Source organism: Heloderma suspectum, chromosome 1, assembly GCF_057233095.1.
Source record: "Heloderma suspectum isolate Gila_16-S chromosome 1, 16-S_ref, whole genome shotgun sequence".
Lineage (NCBI taxonomy): Eukaryota > Metazoa > Chordata > Lepidosauria > Squamata > Helodermatidae > Heloderma > Heloderma suspectum.
Window position 1 is genome coordinate 356,179,043 of NC_139458.1, and position 22,808 is coordinate 356,201,850.

General features: G+C 44.2%; 1 protein-coding gene across 1 annotated transcript in view; it reads right to left on the reverse strand.

Annotated features, from left to right (window-relative positions):
• The window catches only part of PRKN (parkin RBR E3 ubiquitin protein ligase), a 1,219,260-nt gene that overhangs the window by 1,000,185 nt on the left and 196,267 nt on the right, over positions 1 to 22,808 (reverse strand). Inside the window, exon 2 of the mRNA XM_084827978.1 lies at positions 16,364 to 16,527. Within this exon, the coding sequence (XP_084684104.1) occupies positions 16,364 to 16,527 (164 nt within the window). The remainder of the gene's footprint in view (positions 1 to 16,363; positions 16,528 to 22,808) is intronic.

Below are 22,808 nucleotides of genomic sequence, written 5' to 3' on the forward strand. Positions count from 1 at the left end.
AGGCACTGCATTGCAGTGGTTTCGCTCCTAATTGGATGGTTGGCTGCAGAAGGTGGTGCTTGGGGAACACTGCTCAGCCCTGTGGATTCTCCATTATGGGATTCCACAGGGGTCCGTTTTGTCCCCCCATGCTGTTCAACATCTACATGAAACCACTGAGTGTGGTCATCCGGAGTTCTGGAGTGCATTGTCATCAGTTGTCAAGGGCTCCTTGGTGGTCTCTTTCAGTCTAATTCAGTAGCTAAGTCCAGACACAGACAGAGGGATTCTTTTTAAAGCTTTATTCCTCTTTTATAACTTAATAACTCTACTGTTAGCAACTAGCTATGAGCAGCAGAGTACCTATGCCCTAAGTTGGAACAGTTGGTCCCCGTTTGAAGGAGAATCACTGGCAGACCCTGAACTTATGGGCTAAGGAGAGTCCCTCCCCTTTTCCCTTGGATCCTCTGGGCGCAACCGTTGTTTGCGCGCCAACCGGGCACTACGCCTCCTTTCCGCGCCCTCCATTTAGCGCCGCTCCCTACGCCGGCGTCACGCGTCCAGCAAGTCTTCTTCCCACACTCTCTCACTCCCGGGACTGCTATCTATGCCAGGAATGCCGGTGGAAGGAATCTCTACCAGCTGTTGGCCCTGGGAAGGATGAGCGCGCTCCTCTCCCAGGAGCGGCTGCTCTACCTCAGAATCAGAACTACTCTGGGATTCTATGGGCTCAGTGTCCACCCTGACATCAGTATGCTGATGACACACAGCTCTATTTCTCCTTTTCATCTTCTTCAGGTGAGGCTGTGGATGGGGTTCTGGCTGGGGTTGCACTTCCCTGAAGGAGCAGGTCTGTAGCTTGGGGGTCTTCCTGGAACCATCTTTGTCATTTGAGGCTCAAGTGGCCTCAGTGGCATGGAGTGCCTTCTACCAACTTTGGTTGGTAGCCCAGCTACGCCCATATCTGGACAGGGGTAATCTGGCTTGTCTACAGTCAGGGCCAGAAATATTGGAACAAGGATAACTGTTTTGGCAGTTGGCCTCTGTACAACACCACACTGAAGTTGAAAGGAAACACACCCAGATGGGAGCGAAGTCAGAACTTACAGCTGTAATTCAAGGGGCTTGACAAAAGTGGGGCACTAACCATTCAGGAAGTACAGCCAGTGGCACACACACACACCCATCATTGGTGGCTCATAAGTAATGGAACGAATGGCTGACAAGCAGCTGCATGGCCAGGTATGGCCTGTTTCCTGGGTACCCCATGACCAATCAAGCAGATGAAAGGCCTGGAGGTGGTTCTGAGTGTGACATTCACATTTGGTAGCTGTTCACTGGAACTTCCAACATGAGGTCCAAAGAGGTGTCCATGTGAGTGAAGGAGGCCATCATTAGGGGGAGGAAACAAAATAAACCCATCAGAGAGATAGCAAAAACAGTGGGAGTGGCCAATACAACAGTTTGGAACATCCTGAAAAAGAAGGCATTAACTGGCAGGCTCAGCAACAGCAAAAGGCCTGGAAGACCACCGAAGACAACTAAAGGGGATGACCGCAGAATCCTGCTCAGGGTGAACAGGAACCCTTTCCCAACATCTAGCCAGGTCAAGAACGCTCTTGAGGAGGAAGGCATGTTATTGTGAACATCTACAGTCAAGAGACGGCTTTATCAATGTAAATACAGAGGCTTCACAACAAGGTGCAAACCACTGGTAACGCTCAAGAACCGAAAGGCCAGATTAGCCTTTGCCAGCAAACACCTAAAAAAGCCTGCCCAGTTCTGGAATAAGATTCTTTGGACTGATGAAACCAAGATTAACTTGTACCAGAATGAGGGAAAGAGAAAAATATGGAGAAGGAAAGGAACAGCTCATGACCCAAAGCATACCACATCATCTGTCAAACATGGTGGAGACAGTGTTATGGCATGGGCATGTATGGCTGCCAATGGAACCGGGTCACTGGTGTTCATTGATGACCTGACTGCTGATAAAAGCAGCAGGATGCATTCTGAAGTGTATAGAGCTATACTTTCTGCTCAGATTCATCCGAATGCTGCCAAACTGATAGGACGCCGCTTCATATTGCAGATGGATAATGACCCAAAACATAAGCAAAAGCTACCCAAGAGTTTCTCAAGGCAAAGAAGTGGGATGTTCTTCAATGGCCAAGTCAGTCACCTGATCTCAACCCAATAGAGCATGCTTTTCACTTACTGAAGACAAGACTGAAGGCAGAAAGACCCACAAACAAGCAGCAGCTGAAGGCAGCTGCAGTAAAGGCCTGGCAAAGCATCTCGAGGGAGGAAACTCAGCATTTAGTCATGTCCATGGGTGCCAGACTTCAGGTAGTCATTGACTGCAAAGGATTTTCATCCAGGTATTAAAGGCAATCCTTAAGTTTGAAATGATGTTGGTTTGTTCCATTACTTATGAGCCATCAACACTGGGGGGGGGGGTATGCCACTGTCTGTACTTCCTGAATGGTTAGTGCCCCACTTTTGTTAAACCCCTTGAATTACAGTTGGAAGTCCTGACTTTGCTCCCATCTGGGTGTGTTTCCTTTCAACTTCAATGTGGTGGTGTACAGAGGCCGACTGCCAAAACAGTTATCCTTGTTCCGATATTTCTGGCCCTGACTGTATATCTTTAAGGGGCCTGTAATGGAGTAGTCCAGTTTCCTTTCCGATACTTGCCTGGTGGGGTTCAGATCTACTGAATATGACACTGTTTTCATCCCATCTGTGCATGTGTGTGTATGCTGGAGCATATGGAAGTCTGTATAAGCTGCTTTGCTACCAGAAGGTTATATTTCCATGTGCTTTTCTTAATAAAAAGAAACTATCATCCTATCTTTGTCTGCTGCATTGTGAGTAGAACCTATCAGAGCATGGAACACTGAGTAACAAGGGCAGGGGGACCCAGGAGCCCGCCTTTGTCCCTACCAACTGAGATGGGCGCTGTCCCACTCCCTACCGTCCCCCATCACCACCAACCAAGTCACTTGGATACTGGCACTGCAGCTACGGTCTTTCTCCTCTGACAACTCTCTCCACGGTCCCAACTTGGAATCTGGGCTAAGCACTTTTGCACACACTCAGCTATTTTTACTGCACATGCTCCCTTCTCTTCAACAAGAATGGTACAGGACTAGGGATATGAAGGCAAGCCAGGCAGGGTTCATTCAAAAGACTGCTTTGTGTGTTGCTTTGTGGGTCTCTCCCCCACCTCAATCCTCTGTTTTTTTCCAGCTGCTCTTAACACCTTTTTCAAAGCTGAGTTTTGCAGGCAAGCTTCATTTCCAAGTCTGGACAAGCTATGTTTCTGAAGCTCTGTGGCTTTCAGGGAGTGGTGTGCCTAACCGGAGGCTTGCCACACGTTTTCTCCCAGCACAGAACCAAGTGTGATAGCATGCAACCCTTCTTAAACAAGGTAATATGCTATTCTTCAGTTTAGCTATGTAATAGTAATGCATTGCTTAATTATCCTTAGAAAGACCTTTCCAGGGGAGGAGGATGGGGAGATAACTATATCTAGCTGACTCCGCCTCTTGCAGTTACTTGGCTTTGCCCCACCAGCTCAGTAGGGGACCAGCCGTACGGATGGCAGAGAATTCTGCCACGGATTCCAAAGAGGCCGGATTCTGTAGAATCTGGCCCCCTGGAATCCGTGGCGGAACGGCCTCCTGCCCCCCCCCACGGAATCCCCCAGGACGGCACTTACCTTGGGCGGATGCGGCGGAGGAGGCGGATTCGGCGGCGGTGGTGGCGGAGGGTGCGGCGGCAGCTGGTCTCCTAGCCGGCCGCAGCCAGGTGCAGCGTACGCAAATGGCGGCGGCTATGGCGGCCGCCATTTGCGTTCGTTATTTTTCGCCGTTTTAGCCTAAGTAAATATTTACGTAGACTAGAATGGTGAAAAATAGTGAATACAAATGGCGGCCACCGTAGCCGCCGCCATTTCATACGCATTTTTTTTTACTTTACCATGATAGGCTACGTAAATATTTACGTAGCCTATCATGGTTATGTACAGGGAAGCAAATGGTGGCGGCTACAGCCGCCGCCATTTGCGTCCCTGCTGCCCAGCAGCCAGATGTCCGGCTGCGGGCGGAGCCGGCCAGTGGCTCTGCAGAATCCCCGCCTCCCCCCCATCGAGGATTCCAGGGGGAGGGACAGAGCGCCTCTCCCCCCCACAGTGAAGCAGATCCGCGAAACGGTAAACTACTTCCGTACATCCTTAACCAGCTGCCACTGCTGACTAAGTACTCCACCCCTGGAACTCACAGATATTCAGCTGGTTTGCTTGCAGAAAAGCCAGTGAACATATGGAGGGCAGGGAGAAGGGTTGCTAACATGGTCCTACTGTCAGGATTATTTTTGCCCCCACTTAACTTCAAACGCCAAAACAAACACAGACAAGAGGCTTCAGTCTGCAGCTTTTAATCCATTATTTCACAGGGTCATGCAGATGCAAATTCTCAGTGACTCTCAGTCTACAAGGAAATGCCTTCAGGGGGTTCAAAAGGTAGTTACAAAAGTTGCCCGCCGTTTGAAGAGGGAAGTGGTTTCACTACCCTAACTTGAGCTCCCTCCCTCTCTCTCTCTCTCTCTCTCTCATGAGGCTTCTAAGCGCAGCTTTTCACACAAGGCCAATAGGGTAGTGTCAGGAGCGCCCTAGCTGCCTCTTACAGTCAACTCCAATAGCCAACTCAAGACACGTAGGGATGGTGGAGAATTTCTCCCCGAATCTTTGGGAGGCCGAGCGCCGACGCATTTGGCCCCCCGAAGTTGGTTGGGAAATTCTCCGCCGGCCCCCCCAGGACGGGACTTACCTTCGGCGAATGTCCCTCTCAGCGGCGGGTCCCGGCGGTGGTTCGGCGGCGGTTTGTCACGGGCGGGGGCAGCGGCCGGTCTCCTGACCGGCTGCCGCCGCCGCCATTGCAAAAAAAAAAAAACTAAAGTAAAAAAAAACAAACACCTGTGATAGGCTACGTGACGATTTACGTAGCCTATCACGGCTAGATTTCCAAAGTCAGCTGTGATAGGCTACGTAAATCATCACGTAGCCTATCACGGGGTCTTTTTTTTTTTTTTTTTTTACTTTTTGTTTCGCGGCTGGGGAGACGGGGCGCTTCTCCCTGGCCTGAATTTCGGCCTGGCAAGGCGGGGCGCCTCCCCCCCCTCGCCTGAACTTTGGGGGGGAAAGCGAAGCCAAGCTGCGAAAAGGTAAGTGACTTTCGTACATCCCTACTGAGAATATTAAGAAGCTAAAGTAGTAACTTACAAAACAACTTTCCTAATTAGTTAATTATGTTAATTTCATCTCACAGCAGACACTCGCACTGCCTCCTACTGTTTAACCCTCCAGTTTTCCCACCAGAAATTGAATTGCCACACAGAGATTCAGTCAGACCTTATTTATGTCACTTTTTACATTAAAACCGAGATGAAGGTGAATTAGTTTAAGCAATTTCTCGCACAGAATCCTCCTCCCCCACCAAACACATAGAGAAACGATTAAATCAGAGGGAAAACAGCTAAGCATTCAGCACCAGAACAGTGACAACTCACAGACCCTTTTTCTTTAGCATAATGCCAAAACTGTTTTCTTAACAATTAGGACTGAACTAATAAGTGGTAATTTAAAACAATAACAACAACAACAATGTAAATGCTTTCAACTGCAATCCGATGTTCTCTGGGAGGGCATTGACGGGGCCATGGGATGAAGTGGCTCTCTCTCACTCAGCCATGGTGACTGAGGTCTATAGGCGAAGAGGGAGATCCACCCTTGCAAACCTCCTTCTTGTAGGTGCAGAACCTTCCGCCCGCCAAATATTTTGGACTACAATGCCCATCATCCCCAGCCAGCATGACCAGAAGCTTCTGCACCTGCTCTGGCCATGCTTGCTGGGCATTGTAGTCCAAAACATCGAGAGAGCACCAAATTGGGGAAAGCCATGTCTGATCCTGGAATTTTCTCACAAACTATCTTGCTGTCCTCAGCACCTGTATAACCTGAAAGATTCTTTATAAAGTTAAGTGGTTGGACAGAATGAAACTGCAGACTGATCTGTAACTTAGAAATTAATATCAATGAAGGTATCCTTCAAATTTCATTGGTTTCAGCCTTGATACAATCTGGGCACGCTCAAGGCCTTTTTGCATTAATGGGGTCGAGGCGGGGGCGGGGGAGATAAATGTGCAGCACTTATTCAATTCTTGCACAAGAGTCAGATTGCTCTTAGCATGGTAGTTCTTCAATTGTGGGAGTCACCTCATTTTCCCAGTGTTCAAATCACAATATTTCATCTCTAGGAGATGAAACCCAGCATGTGTGCCTACTGCTATCTGGAGTGTAATTGTCCAAGCATCATGGCCACCTATTGGATAATGCCCATTATCATGTCGATCATAACATAAACTCATCTTGTTCTACTCACCCGCACCCACAGCAATTTTGTGACTCTTCTTTTCAAAGTTCTTTTTAATAATGTTTAGAAGATGAATGCTTTCCACTACACTAACAGAGTATCTGATCACATGGCCACATACCCCCAATGCATTTTGAAGTAGTATAGTCCTAGTAGAAACAGAGAAAGATGCCTTATAACGAGCCAGATCATTGGTCCATCTAGCGCAGTATTGTTGACACTAATTGGCAGCGGCTCTCCAGGGCATGAACTTTTCCTGTCCTACCTGGAGATGCCAGGGACATTTTTAATGCACCCCATACGCTCTACCACTGCGCAGAGCCCCTCCCCATCATGATAGACAGAGATCCATGTCATAATATCTACCCAGGTCCCATTGGACTGCCTAGATGACCCTTTTTGATGCGGACAGGAATTTCTATCTGTAGCCACTAGTTGATGCACATAACTAAAGCTTGATCAAAGCTACTATAAATGTGCTTTTCACTCATTTGTATATCCCCATGACTTTTGGCAAACCCATAATCTCTAAAAGGTATTGTCTTCCTAACAGGTAATGGCTGATTGATACTTGCCATCAACTGCTTTCCTCACCACACAAATTACCTAACCATCCATCCACCCCAACTTACTGTTTATAAACATTAATGATAACATGCCAGATCTATGAACTGGACTTGGTGTCAATCTGAAATGGCAGGGTGCCACCTTTTCTCATCAAGCTGAGAAGATATCACAGATAATAGCATGACTGGGAACCAGGTATATTGGAGAGAAGCATAAATTGTGGGAATGTCCAGTATCAGGAGAGGAATTGAAAAGTGGGGTTAGTAACTAAAACTGCCAAGACATCAAATTTAGAAATAGGATTTAAAGGCTGCATTCACTAGAAATAAAGGAAACAAAACAAACAGAAACAGAGGACTAGTTGTAGATCTTGTTCGTCATGTTGTCATCTCTGCAGTTCCACATGGATTCTGTGCCTGCACAGAGCAACATTCTGATGTTTTTAGAGCTAGGCAAAAGGGTTTTGGTGGGAAGCCCACCGCGAATCATAGAAGATGGGCCATAGCTCAAAGGTAGAGAACATGCTTTGCATGGAGAAGGTCCTTGGTTCAATCCCTGGCCTCTCCAGGTAGGAAAAACTCCTACCCGAAACCCCGAAGAGCCACTGCCAGTCAGTGTTGACAATACTGGGTTACATAGAAGACTGAACAGTCTGATTCAGTACAAAGTACCTTCCTACTTTCCTAACCCTCCGTGTACATGCTCAAAGGGATGAGCATCTTCCTGCTCAATTCCTAACAGACAGGTCTAGAAAATTCTGAATATTATCCTGAGCAAGTGGAGAATCCATGTGTGGGAGTCCACAGTGACCACAAAGGTCAAGTGTAATGTTGATGAATTTCTTAGCTGTGGCATAGAAATTGGGAATAGTCTGTGAAATCACATGCCCCATCCTCCTAGCTGTGAATTCCCCTCTCCCCTTTTAACCTTGATTATCTGCTATCATCAGTATGGATGTCATCTGAAGTTAAAGCTAACCAGAGATTTCTATTAACAAGGATTTAAAACCAAGGCTTGAAGCTAGTTTCAAATCTTGGTTAAAAGAGAACTCTAGTTGGCCTTAACCATGGTTAACATTAGTGAAAACGTAACACTTAACTATTGATCATATTTCTTTACCAGGAAACAGCAACAGTTTTTATTAGGGAAGAACGGAAAACTTACCTTCCGTTCTGTTCTGTTTCCGCTGGAGGGGGGAGGCGATCCGGCCCTCCCCCCCGGAATCCTGCCCGGCTGGCTCTGCTCCACAGCCAAGCCGCAGAGCCGCTGGCCAGCTCCGGCCACCCGCAGCCCAACATCCGGCTGCTGGGCCGCCCTGCAGGGACGCAAATGGCGGCTGTCATAGCCGCTGCCATTTGCAATGGTAAATACTGCCCAAATACCGCCATTTGCGTATGCTGGGTTTTTTCCCCCCTGCCGTGATAGGCTACGTAAATACTTACGTAGACTATCACGGCCTCCGCAGGGACGCAAATGGCGTCCCTGCGTTAGCCGTGATAGGCTGTGTAAGTATTTACGTAGCCTATCACAGCTATGCTATGAAGAGGAAGCGAATGGCGGCCGCAGGACGGCCGCCATTCGCAAAGCAGTGCGGACAGGAGCAGGTAAGTGCTCTGTTTCACGCGCCTTTTGTGGGTTGAGGGCGGCGGGGACTTCGTCCCGTGCGCCTTTTGTGGGTTTGGGGGGTGGGGACTTCGTTCTGCGATGGATTTCGGGGGGCCGAATGCAATGGAATTTGGCCTCACCGAGATCCGTCGCGGAATTCTCTGACATCCCTAGTTTTTATTTGATCTGAATGAAGAGAAATAATTGTAGATTTTATACTGCTGCTCAAAGAAAGCTCTATGATACATTTTGCATGTATTCCTTAATGAGGGACATTTAATGAGTGAGAAAAATTTCTGTGACTGATAATGATTCAAGAGCAATCTACCAGCTTTTTATTGTTTTGATAAGTTCATCTAAAATAATTGGATATTTTCTAGTCCCCCCTTTTTAAGTGATAAAAATTATTCCCTTTAAAGTAACCTCTGCTGTCGTAATGCATCTATGTTCTAGTACAGCTGTTTCTAGAAAGCGTGCATAGCAGTGTTGGTAAATTTGTCTACAATGAACATATTTCAGTTCTTCAGATCCCATTTTATTCTTCTCATGGACAATCTTAAACAAGAACAGCTTTTAAAACACAAATAAGTCGAACACACTGCAAACATATATATGTGTAAACTTTAAAATGACCATAAGGAGCACGTGGAAAAAAAATGGTGCTATCAAAAAAGGTTACTCGTGTGTGTGTGTGTGTGTGTGTGTGTATGAGAGAGAGAGAGAGAGAGAGAGACCCTTTGAGGTGTGTGTGTGTAACACAAACACACACACACACCTCAAAGGGTCAGTGCAGATTAACATTAAGGTCTAAATTACGTGTACGCAATAAGCATGATTTGTTTTAAAAGTTTAAGTAGCAGCTGCAGTGTCTGATCAGGATTGGGACTGTGATGTTCAGGGAGGGGGATTAACCGTTTCCTCAAGCCACAGGGCTAATTAAAATTGTCCTCCCCCAAAAAGCTGCTATTAGCCCCAGAAGGAAAGCTTCCATTGGTGTCAATGGAAGCTTTCCTTCCAGGGCTAATGGCTTCTATGGGGTGCTTTTAAATTCGGATCACAGTGGGCAGGGATAATTAAAGTCCCCCTCACCTCCACATGCCACAGTCAGTCCTGATTAGGGGCTCTGGTCACTCCTATTTAAACCTTTTACAATGAAGAACGTTAACTGCATTTACACAGTTAACATAGCCTGTAATTTGCCCCCCCCCCCCGCCCTTATCTTCAGATTAGGGTCATGCCACAGAATTACACACAGCTTGTCTTCCACCTCAAATCTCTTAAACATGAATTCCCCCTACTCTTCCCTTGCTGATCTTAGTCAACACCACTCGTGATTAATGCTAACCAAGGTTGCCTTAACAATAATCTCAAACCAGCTTCAAACCCCAGTTAACCTGGAACCCTGCCTGGTTAGTGTTAACTTGGTGTTTGGGTTTTGGCTGCATTCCAGTCCATACTGGGAAGAAACTATTTAAAATTATATTGGAAATGTCTAGGGCCTATATGTGCATGCACAGACAACACTATATTAAGTAAGTCAAAAAGCCTCCACCGATACTTGAATGGGTAATGGGCTGTTCTGAGATTGTCTACAATTTTTTTAAAAAACACACAACAACCCTACAGAGCATTCTCCCGCTTTTGGATTCCAACACCTAAACAGATGCCTTAACTTCAAAGTAATGCCAAATCTGGATGAGTACTGCCCATGCATATCAATTCCCCTTGTGAGAGTCCTTTAAGGAAAGTGGGCATGTACCTGTGCTAACATTCCATCTCCCTTATGCACTCTGCTTCTTGTCTCTGGGACTCATCCTCCAAGCTGAGAATGTACAGTTTTCATTTCTGGAGCTTTGCTGCCAACATTCCTTGCATTCTAATTACAGAAAGTAGGACTAGTTAGATGAACCAGAAATCAAAAGAGACAGGAAGTCAAGAGAGAGGGCACTTTTGATCAAATATGACCATACTGGCAGCACAAACAAACAATACACATAACTAATAAATAATGAGGTTGTACATATTAATTCTAAAAGGGCAAGGTGCATTTCTGACTAGTGAATACTTGCTGTGTGATACTTTCCTCTGCACTGGTCTCTTCCCACTGCTTTTGCAGTGGAGATATTACATGTGTGAAGGACAGAAGCTAGGGAAAATCAGGTTCCCATCCCGACAACATCAGAGGAAAATGTATGATGAAATGGCCCATGCAATCCACAAAAGTTATCTTCACAAATTCCATGGGGGGGGGGAGTGTGTGTGTGTGTGTGAGAGAGAGAGAGAGAGAGAGAGGAGGGACATTATGGACAGAAAGTGTAAGACAACTGATGTGGGGAAGGGAGTTCTGGGAGCACCAATTATAATGTTTGGTATTTTATTTTCTGAGCCATGTAGGAATAACTGCATTTTAAGGAAGTGGAACACAAATTACTAAGATAAATAATTTTTAAAATGTATTTCCCTGAACTATTGGCATGGGAAATAGAGCACACATGCACAAAGCTTTCCTCTCATGACTATGTTCACAAGATCAAACAATATTTGATATCCCAGGATGATGGGAGAGCAGGGGAGGATCCCCAAAATTAAAATATTTAAATGGATCATTAGAACCTTCACTTCTTTTGTTATGAAAGCAGTTCCTGGAGCAGGCACAACAACAGCATTTAACATGTTCTGTTTCAAGGAATCTTTCACTTTCTAATATGGAATTACTCAACCTTGGCTGTTAAGCTTTCTTCTAACCCCAACCCCAACCCACCCCCAACACACACCACCACCACCACCACCACCACCAGACAACAACACCTTCTATGATCCAATTCCTCTAAAAGAGATTTTCCAGGCCCCCAGGTTTTATGATCCATACAATAAGAGGCAGCAGAGGAGGGCGACAGATTTTCTCTCCGCCTCTGATTCCTCCTTCTTTCCTCCTTGAGGAGCAGTTAGCAGTGCCATAGCCCCACGTGCTGTTACAAACAGAGAGCAAAGGCAACTGTTGGGACAGGGGTGTGGTGGAGGTAGGCCCAATGCTTTTGATGACTGACATCTCATCAGTGAAATAGGGGCACTCCTTTGCATTAGTTCCTGGGTGGAGCCAAAGGAGAAGGTAGAATGCCCAGTACAAGCCTGAGGAGTAGCTACAAAGAGGGTCCCCCTCCTATCCCAAGGCCACTGACTCTACATTAGGGGTGGATGAATCAGTCTATTTCCTGTCCACGTCAGTTTCACATGAGTGCAATGGGGGGGGGGGAGGCTTGGTTCAATTTCCGCATTTAAAAACTGCATGAAAATTCATGTTTATTTTTGTATGCAACTTTCCTTGACATAGGCATTTTTGTATGCAACGTTCCCTAGCATACACATGTTGGCACACAACCTTCCCTAATTTGTGCATCTTTGTATGGAATTTTTGATATGAAAACGGCATTGCAATATTCAGAGGGGTGCATGATCCACTGCATTCTGATTCACATGTTACTCCAGGAAGTGTGAATTAAGTTGAGTTCGCTTAAAAATGTTGACCAAATGAAGTCCTCCACCCCTTCTTTACGTACCTGGCCAGCAAACTGAACAAGTAGAGTCCTGTTCCACTTCACATAAACATACATTCATAATACACAAACCTACTTCCCTTCCAGTGGATCTTCACAAAACCATATTACTCCTTCAAAAATCCTCAGAGGAAAGCTCTTCATCACCCCCCTTACCCCCTCCCTTCTCCTCACCATCTCATTCAGGGTTTGGTTTATGCTGAAACACACCAGGCCTCAACCCTGGAATCTGTTTTACTACCAGATGCTGGCTGAATGGGAAGTGTTCTGCATATCTACTCCCCTTCTTCAGGTGTGGAAAATTGCAGGGGATCTATAATCGTCAAGTTCCAGAAGTAGGATATTTGTAGGGGAGAAAAGCAGGGGAGGTTCGTAGCAGTTGTGCAAGCTTAGCAGCAGCAGATGTAAATAGGAGAGGGAGACAAAACAATATTGGGCATCTCAAAAGGGAGATTCAAGAACAGCACTGCCATGTCCTTACTCAGTGAAGCAATCCGCGGGATGGGATATTGGTGATGCAACAGAAGCTTGCCTGCAGTGTAGGTCAGTTGCTTGTTAGGAAAGAGGCAGCAGTGTACACTGCATGAGCATTCACATGCAAAAATAAAAAATTAATTACAACAAATATATGCCTTTCTCGGGATAGAGATTTTTCCCATGATAAGGCATAGGAAACCAGTCTGTCCCAGGAGAACAGGCATTATATGGAGAGTTCAACATTCAAAATTGCCCAACTGCTAATGATGGACAGTATCAGAATGCCTTCCCCAAGTCATTACAGTGAGTTGCCTATGGCTATGCAGCAGTAGGCAACATAGGTATCCTATTCAACACTATCGCTAATGTAAATTACATTGCAGTAGTATAAGCAACCTTGAGTGCAAAGCCAATAGTATTTGCTAGAGCAATTGGTTTTCCAGGGAAACCTGCCATGCCATCAAAGGCTTCTGGCATTGCACTAGAGGCCGCTTATGCTACTATAACTTAATTTATGTTAGCGGTAGTGCCACATTGGATATCGCCCATAACGCCTGTAGGCTGTAACTGGTCCACAATAGCCCCTCCCCTAAAAAAACATTTCCCCCACAAATAGCCCACAGATAATTTGCCGTGTGGCAGCAGTATGTGGCTGTGTAGATCCATGGATATGTCTTGATGGCCAGCTACAGCCCATAGACCTTATATTGCCTGCTCCTGGCATTGAGGTAAATTGGAATACGTGCACCTAGAGATGTTAACAGCCCACTGATCATCCCTGACTAAATGTCCCTCTGCTGTCCAGAAAGCCATGCTGTGTCATTAGCTGTCTCTTATTAGTCCTTTCATGTGTGCCTGCCTCATACCTGACTGTGAGGAGAGCAGACAAGGCCGCTAGACAGTAGGACTGTCTGCTGAAGCTACAAGTATGTGGCAAAGAATACTATAATTCTATCCAAGGAGAAACAACACGTTGATTTTCCACTCCCAAGTTATCTGAAAGCAGCACAGTAAGTTTAACTCCACCAGGGCTGCAGCCTCCAGTATACACATTCTCCCTCTCTCTCAGGTCGGTGACCTCAGTCACCGTAAAGTAAACATGAGAGTTTCAGTGCTACGGTCAGCAAGAAGTGCAGCTAAAATATCAGGGACTGTTATTCCTCCAGCCGGTGCGTAGGCAGGCAGAACTAGTTTCTACTGCAAAGAATTGCTATTGCACACATCCAGCAGGTTGACTGCAAAGGAACAAGCTCATGACGGAAGAGAAAACCGTGAATAATCTGAGGACGTAGATTTGCAGGCATGGGATACTTCCCTGATACTGCCCTCACAACCATGAAAAACAGACATGTTCCTTGTTTCATGCTGCAAGAAGCTGGTGTTTCATGTTTCCCTACTTTGCATAAACTCAAATAACAGTTTACATTTCGCCCAGAAACAGCCTGACACAATTATACAACCACTATAACACTTTGACGCCAGAATGGGCAGCAAAGCAGCCAGGTCTAAGAAACTTCTGAAGGGGTAACGTTACCCTATAAGCCTAGCATTTGGCACTATTTTATTTTACATTAAATATACTTTTATGAAATAGGGACTTGGCCCTCACATCCCATGTTCTTTTCTTTTTTTAAGGAAGCCACCTGAAAGCTAAAATAGGTACTTGACACAAAAGGAGTGTGTGGCCCAGCAGCAACAGGGGACGCACTGGAGAATGACAAGAGCAATTTGCATTTCTATAGTTTCTTTTGTGTGGCCAAACTCCCTGAAGCATTTTACAAAGCGATAAACATCATACCCAGCTAGAAGTGATAGGACGTCAATACAGCAGTGCCTGTCTCTGCAACTGGACATAGCTGCCATTCGATGCATAGCAATGCCGCCACACTGCTGTAAACAGGAGTGCCAATTAATCTGTGCTGGTTAGAAAATAGAAAGCTTTTGCCTGTGGGCAATTCTTTTTCGTTCTTTCTTCTGTTATGTAGCTACCTGGGTGACTGCAAAATGTGCCTGGTTCTTTGATGTTGCTGCTATACAGTAAATGTACATAGTGACAGATGTACATGGTGACAGATACACCCTCACCCCACAGATCCCCTCCAAAAAAACTCACCTCTTTGAAAAGTCTTTGCGTTAACCCCTTAATCTTCCTACCCAACTCCAAACCCAAATGCAACCAAGCCCAAGTTCGTATAACTGTATTTACTCACATTTATCTCTTACTACCTTTGTAGCCTCTCCTTTCCCTTCTGGGAAGGGAAGGGGTTTATTGGGAAGAGTTTATTGTTTTAGCCACTATCTTATTTATACTGTAAGTATAAATAAGATGGGGCAGGCACCTGTCCTTTTGCTTATGAAACTATAAAGCACTATGTGCAGTGAGGGTGCAATAACAACACCATAATGTTACCAGTAACAAAATAATACCCTCCCCTTTGGCAAAGACAGATCATTTCCAGGTTTCTGGAACACAACATCTTTACATGTCATCTTTTGCTTAGATCAAAGGACACTTGCAATGGAACAAAAACATCACACATGATAACAATGAAGGCACCAATGCAGATGACAGCTGTAATGGACTACTACATACATGGTGGAACAAACTCTCTAGAGAGGTGCTTACGTTGTACTCTTTCTGGCACCAGGTGAAGACCTTTTGTTTTCCCAGGCATTTTTAGCATTTTAACATTCCAGGTTTTTTTAGCTCTGCTGTCTTAAATCTCCTATTGTGTTTTAAGTATCTGCACTGCTGCTAGTTTTACTCTGGTTGTATTTTTATTCTGTAGTTTTAAGCTATTATATTATATATTGTATTTTCTGTTGTATTTTTGTGGTTTTAATTTTGTGAACTGCTCAGAGAGGCCCAGCTATTGGGCAGTATAAAAATGAAATAAATAAATAAATTCTTCATCTGTCTTGTCAAGCTGTTTTCCTTCCCAGTGTAATAACACTTAGCGCTTCTAGAGCCTTCATGTCTTACAAAACAGCCCTACAAGTCAGGCTGGAACAATTATCCCCATATGGCGGGGCGGGGGGGGGGGTGGCTGAGAGAATAGTGTGTGTGTGGGGGTACCTAAGCCTACTTTTTTTTTCTCCGTAGCCAATCATACGGGTGTAAAATTTAGCTATGATGAACTCAGCAACTTTGAAATCTACCATTCCTCATCAGCAAGGCTTTTTTTTCAGAATGCCAATCCAGTGCCTTTGGGAAAAGCTTGGGGCCTCTGCGATCAGGCCTAAAGACTATATTTCATCAGTGCATGCATGCACTTTACATAGACAAGCTCACACAGCAGCAAGAGCAGCCTTGCAAGTATCCTCCAGGGGTCACAATTGGGTTACAAATTCTATACGTGATGACTGAGCAGCCTGATTTAGAACAATTTATTCACATCCTTCTTCATTAAGATTCAAATGGAATAAGTAATGTAGAAATTGAACAGATACAGAAAATGTGCATAGCTTGCTCCTGTAGTCAGTAAACATTTATTCACTAAGCAGAGATCTCTCCTGCTCTATCCCTCTTCTCATGTTCTTTCTTCCTCCCCATCCTTTCTGCTTGCTGTTTTAATGCATAATTAAGAAGGTCAGAATTAATGAAGCAGTGTGGAGTAAAGTTCAAGGAATCCCCAGGCGCTATTTATTCTATTAGATCTCAGGCATGAATGTCAGATTGGCAGTGTTAGAGGCAGAGGCAGTTAAGCTGGACGCATCCCAGAAACAAAACTACCAAGGGAGACTTACCTGCAGTGTCAAGTCATTCCTGAGCTCCTTCCCTGCAAAAATCACACGCAACTGGTCAGCTGGAACTCCCTGTCGCTTAGCAACCACCTCCTTGAGCTGGAAGATGCTGGTGTCTGAATCAACCTCCACTGGGAAACCATGGCTGGAGTTGAACCTGACAAACACTGACCAAGAACAAGACATTAAAAAAAAAAGCCTGAATATTTTGAAGTCAGATGCATCTGAGACTGACATAAGGAACAGCACTTTCTGAAACACGGAGAACAGGCACAATGGTATTGTAAAACCTTAGTATGTTTTATCATTGTAAAAGGAAGAACAATGTCATATTGCAGTTTTATTATTTTGAAAGGCAATTCCAAATAAGAATTCCCATCATGTAATCGTTTTAACTAATTAAACATGCATTATGTTGCAGACATAAATTACACTCACTATACAGAATGAAGAAGCAGAGCTTATTAGCAATATGCAGAATAATCACTAATTTCAATTTATTCTTGCCCTGGGAGATATCTAAATATATACTCTGCAAGTGATGTGTACACCTCTCTCCCATTCTGCACACACACACACACACTATATCAAACAGATGGAAGAAAAACAAGTATGTTTGCTAGCATGTGTGGCTAAAGCAGCTTTTGAAAGAAAGCTTTAAAAAAATACAGTGATACCAATTCATACACACTGGCCTCCCAAAGATACAATTGTCTAGAAAATAATGATGGAGAGAAAATAATATGCTGCCTGCAGCGTTTAAGTCTTTTCTAGAGCAGTGTGGTCTTTCGCAGAGTTCACTTAAATAACTGCAGTACGTAACTCCTGCTAACATATTCATGCCGTGCCAAAAATTACTGCCCAACTCAGAGCTACAGCAAATGGCAAATATATACACCAACATTTGGCAAATAAGGAATAAACTACTGCTATGCACATGACAGGGTTGCTTTTCCATGGCAAGTCAGAAATGTTATCTTACACAGACATAGGTTATATGCCTCAAGTTTAAATGTCATTGATGGTAGTTGTGGAAAGCCATGGGAGCAAACTGGAAAGGCATGAGAGCTTTTCTCCTAACCCCCCCTCCCATCCACTTACATGCAGATATTTAACTCTACAACCTATTCCCAAACATGCATCCAGACAAACAACCCGGCTCCCTCCAGATGTAATGGACTACAATTCCCATCAGCCCCAGCCATCATGGTAAATGGTCAGGAATGATGGGAATTGTAGCCCAAAGCATCTGGACGGCAGCACATTGCCTACCCTTGAATATGTTTATAGGCACAGACCCCTTCACTTGTGCCAACATAAAATAAATCCCCCAGCAGCAATCTCTTCTTTCTGATATCTTGCTTCAGTTGCCATCATGTAAGGTAAAAAGCAACATGGAATGGGGTACTCAAAAGAGAGATTCACGTGCCCTTGAACTGCACAGTTCCAGGTCTGGAAACATCCCCACCCCTGTGCAACAGCTGTGAAAACATCATTTTTTTATGGAGGTGGCCTGTTTTTTCAAAAGTGTTGTACCTCAGCAGAAGGACAACTTTCAGCCTGTAAGTCGAAACTGGTGAATATTCCACCCAATCATACCAACAGTTATGACTTAGTAGCAGTAGCAGTTCTTAAAAGTAGTCACTGTGGATGGAATTCCGCAGAAGGGCTCGTGCAACTCTTTCACTTTCTCTAGCTCTTTGGGGAAACAATCCCATGCTGTTAAGAAGAGACAGTCTTTGGGGAGTGAAATATGATGAATTAACAATACTCCTGAAAGTCCTAATTTGTCTATCCCAGGAAAAATAACACCACTGAATAACACCACTGACTTAATGTAGACTTGCTCAGAATTTCTGTTTGTGTAAATTAGCATACAATGAAAGCATTTGAGTATAGCTATTTCTTGTGGTGGGCTGCAAAGGAATCTGTTGTTAGAGGTTAGTGTAAGAGGTTTTTTTCCCCCTCGACTTCTGTTACGAACCATTAAAGGAGAGTTCCTAGAGCAAAGCTTGAAGATTTTCCACATTTCAAAGATAGCAATCTCTTGTGAGCTTTTCAGAGTTCGACCTGCTACTGTCTTCCCTGTGGCAGTAATTTTTAAAAAGTTTAGGCATCACATCTGTGTCTGTTATCCTCCTCATACCCAAATACTAGGATTCCCTTAAGGAACAAACTTTTAAGAAATGATTTAGATGCTAAGTCAACCTCCCTGCAAAATAGCCTGAGGCCATTTTTGCCATGTTACATTATGTGACATGACCTGTTTTGCTGAAAGCAGTATATGATAAACAATATGTGCTACAAAAAAGAGCTGCAGTTTCGGGGGGGGGGGTAAACATTTACAACTTAAGCATACTTTAAATATGGCCCTCATATACATCAATGATCAGCCCAAGTTATTTTTAAAGCACCACATTATGCTTTTATAAAACTAATCCGTATTTCAGGTTCACTGAGTACATTAAAAGCTTGCATTCTGTAAAAGAAGAGTTGAGACTCTAGGATTTCATGCATAGGTGGTGTCTAAGATCCATATTTATTAACTTCTTTTAAAATAGAAAATAAATTAATCCTAGTGATTCATCCTGAAATGCCTATATAAATTTTGAATGTGCAAAATCCATATAACTTGCTTTATGCTATATAATCAGCAATACGTGGGTTAAATATGCTGACAGTGGCAGCAACGTGCGTGTGTGTGTGCGTGTGTGCATGAGTGTGTGCGTACACATACACACACACACACTTACTTTAGTGACAACGGGGACTGTATATAAGACTGTAGGTCAATGAATGAGCAAATAAGCATTAAGTGGGGTATGAAATATGCCAAAATAATGTTATTAGTATCTACGGTGGGGAGATCCCACATACAATTCAAGACCTAACACTGCAGTTGGAGCCTGCCCTTCTCTGCCCAGGGGCTCCAAAAAGAACTTGCTGTTTAGGACAGCCTGTCCCAACCTGCTACCCTCCACATGTTCTGGACTACAACAGAAACTCCCAGCATTCCTGATCCGAGCTATCTGGGGCTGATGGGACTTGAAGTCCAGAACATCCAGAAGGCACCAGGTTGGGGAAGGCTGGTCTAAGAGAACCTGCATTCAGCATCAAGCTAGCCATTGCAGGCACACTGGGTTACTGAATCTCTTCATCTTCTTTTGAGGATAGATCTAATCACTGTGGAAGCTTGTCCCACAAGCTTTAATTAAATGTTAGAGTTGAGAATGTTGGACACATAATAGGGAACCTGGGGTCTATCTGTCCGTCCATCCCCCCACTTGCTCAAACAGTGCATACTGGAGCAGGAGCTGGTTTGGGGATACAATTTGCATTGTTCTGGGTTCTGGTGGTCTCTGAAATATCATCTTTAACTATGCTGATGTGAACTGACTTGGCTTTTTCTTGGAAAAAGAAAAGAGATATGTAATTATTTAAAAGGATAAACAAATTACCTAGGACATTTAATCATAGCACAAGGTAGACTGAAACAGCTTTGTCAGCAACAGTCATCATTTCCAGATGTGGCACAGTGGTGCTTCACAAAGATTTAACGTGGCGTAAAACCTAGTAGGGGGGAGCCGCATGGTGACCGCATTGTGAGATTGCAAACAACACTCAGCTTAATAGGAAAGGTTTAACCTAATATAATCAGTCATTCATAAACTGAAAGAGACCAAAGTCTCATAAAGCATAAGGCAAAAACTTTTGCACATCACATACACATTCATTCACATAATCCAGACCACATTATGCCACAGTCAGAGAGCAGGAAGATGTACCACATCTGGACCTGCTCCACATCTGGACCTGCAGAGCAGATGGGTCCAGATTATCCAAGGAAATGAGCCATACCTCTCAATACAGAAGAATGCAAACCAACACCGCTGAAGATCACCAGCCAATCTGATATGAGGGGAAATTAGTTTCTGATCTCACTCCCACAACACTCAATGATGCAATGAGTCTCAGCACGTACTTTAGTTATATCTTTGAGATCAGAATGCCAAGACTGTGCTGACCAGAGAAGCCACATTGTGCCTTCAACAGGTTACATAGGTAAAACAAAGCAGCGAAAACCACTTGATGCTCAGGTGGCCTCAGCAGCACAGAGTGCCTTCTACCAGCTTTGGTTGGTGGCCCAGCTACGCTCCTAACTGGACAGGGATAGCCTGGCTTAAGTTGTCTATGCTTTGGTAACCTCCAAGTTAGATTACTGCAATGCACTCTATGTGGGGCTGCCTTTGAAAACAGTTCAGAAGCTGCAGCTCATGTAAAATGCAGCAACCAAATTGAAAAGAGGGACCTGAAAGTCCAAACATATAAGACCAACTCTGGCCTGCTTGCATGGGCTAACTTCATGTTTCTGAGCCCAATTCAAGGTGCTGGTTTTAACTTAGTAAGCCTTATACAGCTTGGGACTGGAATACCTGAGAGAGCACCTCTCCCAGCTGGAACATACCTGTACACTATGCTCAATATCTAAGGTCCTCCTCTGGGTGCCTACTCCAAGGGAAGCTCAGGAAAAAACAAGGAAGAGGGTCTTTTCGGTGGTGACCCCAAATTCTGGAATGATCTCCCCGATGAGGCCCACCTGGCTCCAGCATTGTTAACTTTTTGGTGCCAGGTCAAGACTTTTCTCTTTTCCAAGGCATTTGGCAACACTGATGAGTTTTAATTGATCCTGGATTTGTTTCATGGTTTGGCTGATTGCTCAAAGTTGTTTTTAGATATATGTTGTCTCTGTGTATATTGTCTGTTTGTGTGGGGGGGGTTGTATTTAAATTTTGCATATTGTATTTTTAATGTTTTTAACCTTTGTAAACCGCCCAAAGAGCAATTTAAATAATGATAATAATTATAAATATATAACCATGTAACAGTTTATAGAGACATGTATGTAAGCATAATGTATCTTTTCAGTACTGATTGTCATCCGTAACGGTAATGTAGTAGCAATAATGTAATAAAGACAGGAGCAGCTCTTTACTTACAAGAAAATTCTGTATACTTAACTCTCATGGTATAAACTTATACCTTGAAGTCATAATGGATTGAACTGGGGAAGACATATCCTGCAACAGCAAACACTGGCCAAGGAATCTGCAGCATTATAGTTTTGTAATGTAAACTAACAGTAGGGTAAACAGGGGAATTTCTATTTCTAACAAGTAAATTTAGTGCATGAAACTACAAAGGTGTTATAATCTATTGTTTATATCCTGCCAATTGGACCAATAGGTCCCCAAGGTGGCTTATGAAATGAAAATAGTGAAAACAATGGGCCTAATCCTTCCCTGTACCAGGACACTGTTCTCATGCATGGGGGTGAGAGAATCAGTGAGGTTCAAGCTCATCTGGATTCTCGTGTTTTCACCTCTGAGCTCAGTTTGACTCGTTCCAGCATGTGAGCTTTTTTATTTTCAAACTGAAAAACTGTGATTTTCAGTGCACATTTTTTAAAGTGCACACCCAAAACACACACTTCCCTCCTATAGACAAAGTGCACTTAAAAAAAAAAAAAATGCACACTTTCCCACCAAGACCGCAAGTTTAGGAACTTGCAAGCTTTTCTGAAAAATTGCAGTCCTGGTCACATTCAGAATCAAGGTTGCAAATGGGTCACATTCAAAGTAAAAATGAACCCAAAGTTCTCATATATCCCTACTCATGTACAGAGAGGACTCCTACAGGGCAGGTGTGGGAAACATGTGGCCTTTCAGATGTTGCTGGACTACATCTCCCATTATTCCTGACCACTGACCATGCTGGGACTGATAGGAGTTGGGAGTTTTTAAGATTTTGTAGATGGCTGTTTATGGGCAACAATGCGGTAAATATTAGTTCCCTACATCACATTTTGTTCTTGACTTTTAAAAAGCAAAGTTGTATACTTGCCTTCTGACCAGATATACAAGTGACACAGCACACCCAATGATAGTTCAGTATCAATGAAAACCACGCTACAAGTTACAATGGTAGAGCTGTGTCTTCAAGAATGGGTCTTCCCGGACTTCTGGTCGGAGCCAGTGTTGCCCTTGCAGCATACCGCGGAGCTTCCACGGGATGCTATCTCATACAGCTTTTTAAAAGGTTGAAAAACCTTTTCATCTCCCCCCTGGAATGAAAAGGGGGGGCAGGAGCAGCTTTGGATCAAGTTTTGGAAGATTAGCTATCTCTGCATATTACCAGGGGGGCTGGACCTGGACTCCGCAGCTAATCTGCCAGAGCTTAAGCTGTTTTGAACCTCCTATCTAAATAGGAGAAAATAGGGCTGACATGCTCCATTGTAGTTTATGGATTAAGAAACACCAACAACATCTGAGGAATGGATTAAGATATATCAACAATATTCGAGGACCTGCAAGATTTGTTTGAAGAGAAGGATATCTACCTTAAGGTGAAAAAAGGTTTTCCGCCTCCCCCCCGCACACACCTTCCTTGG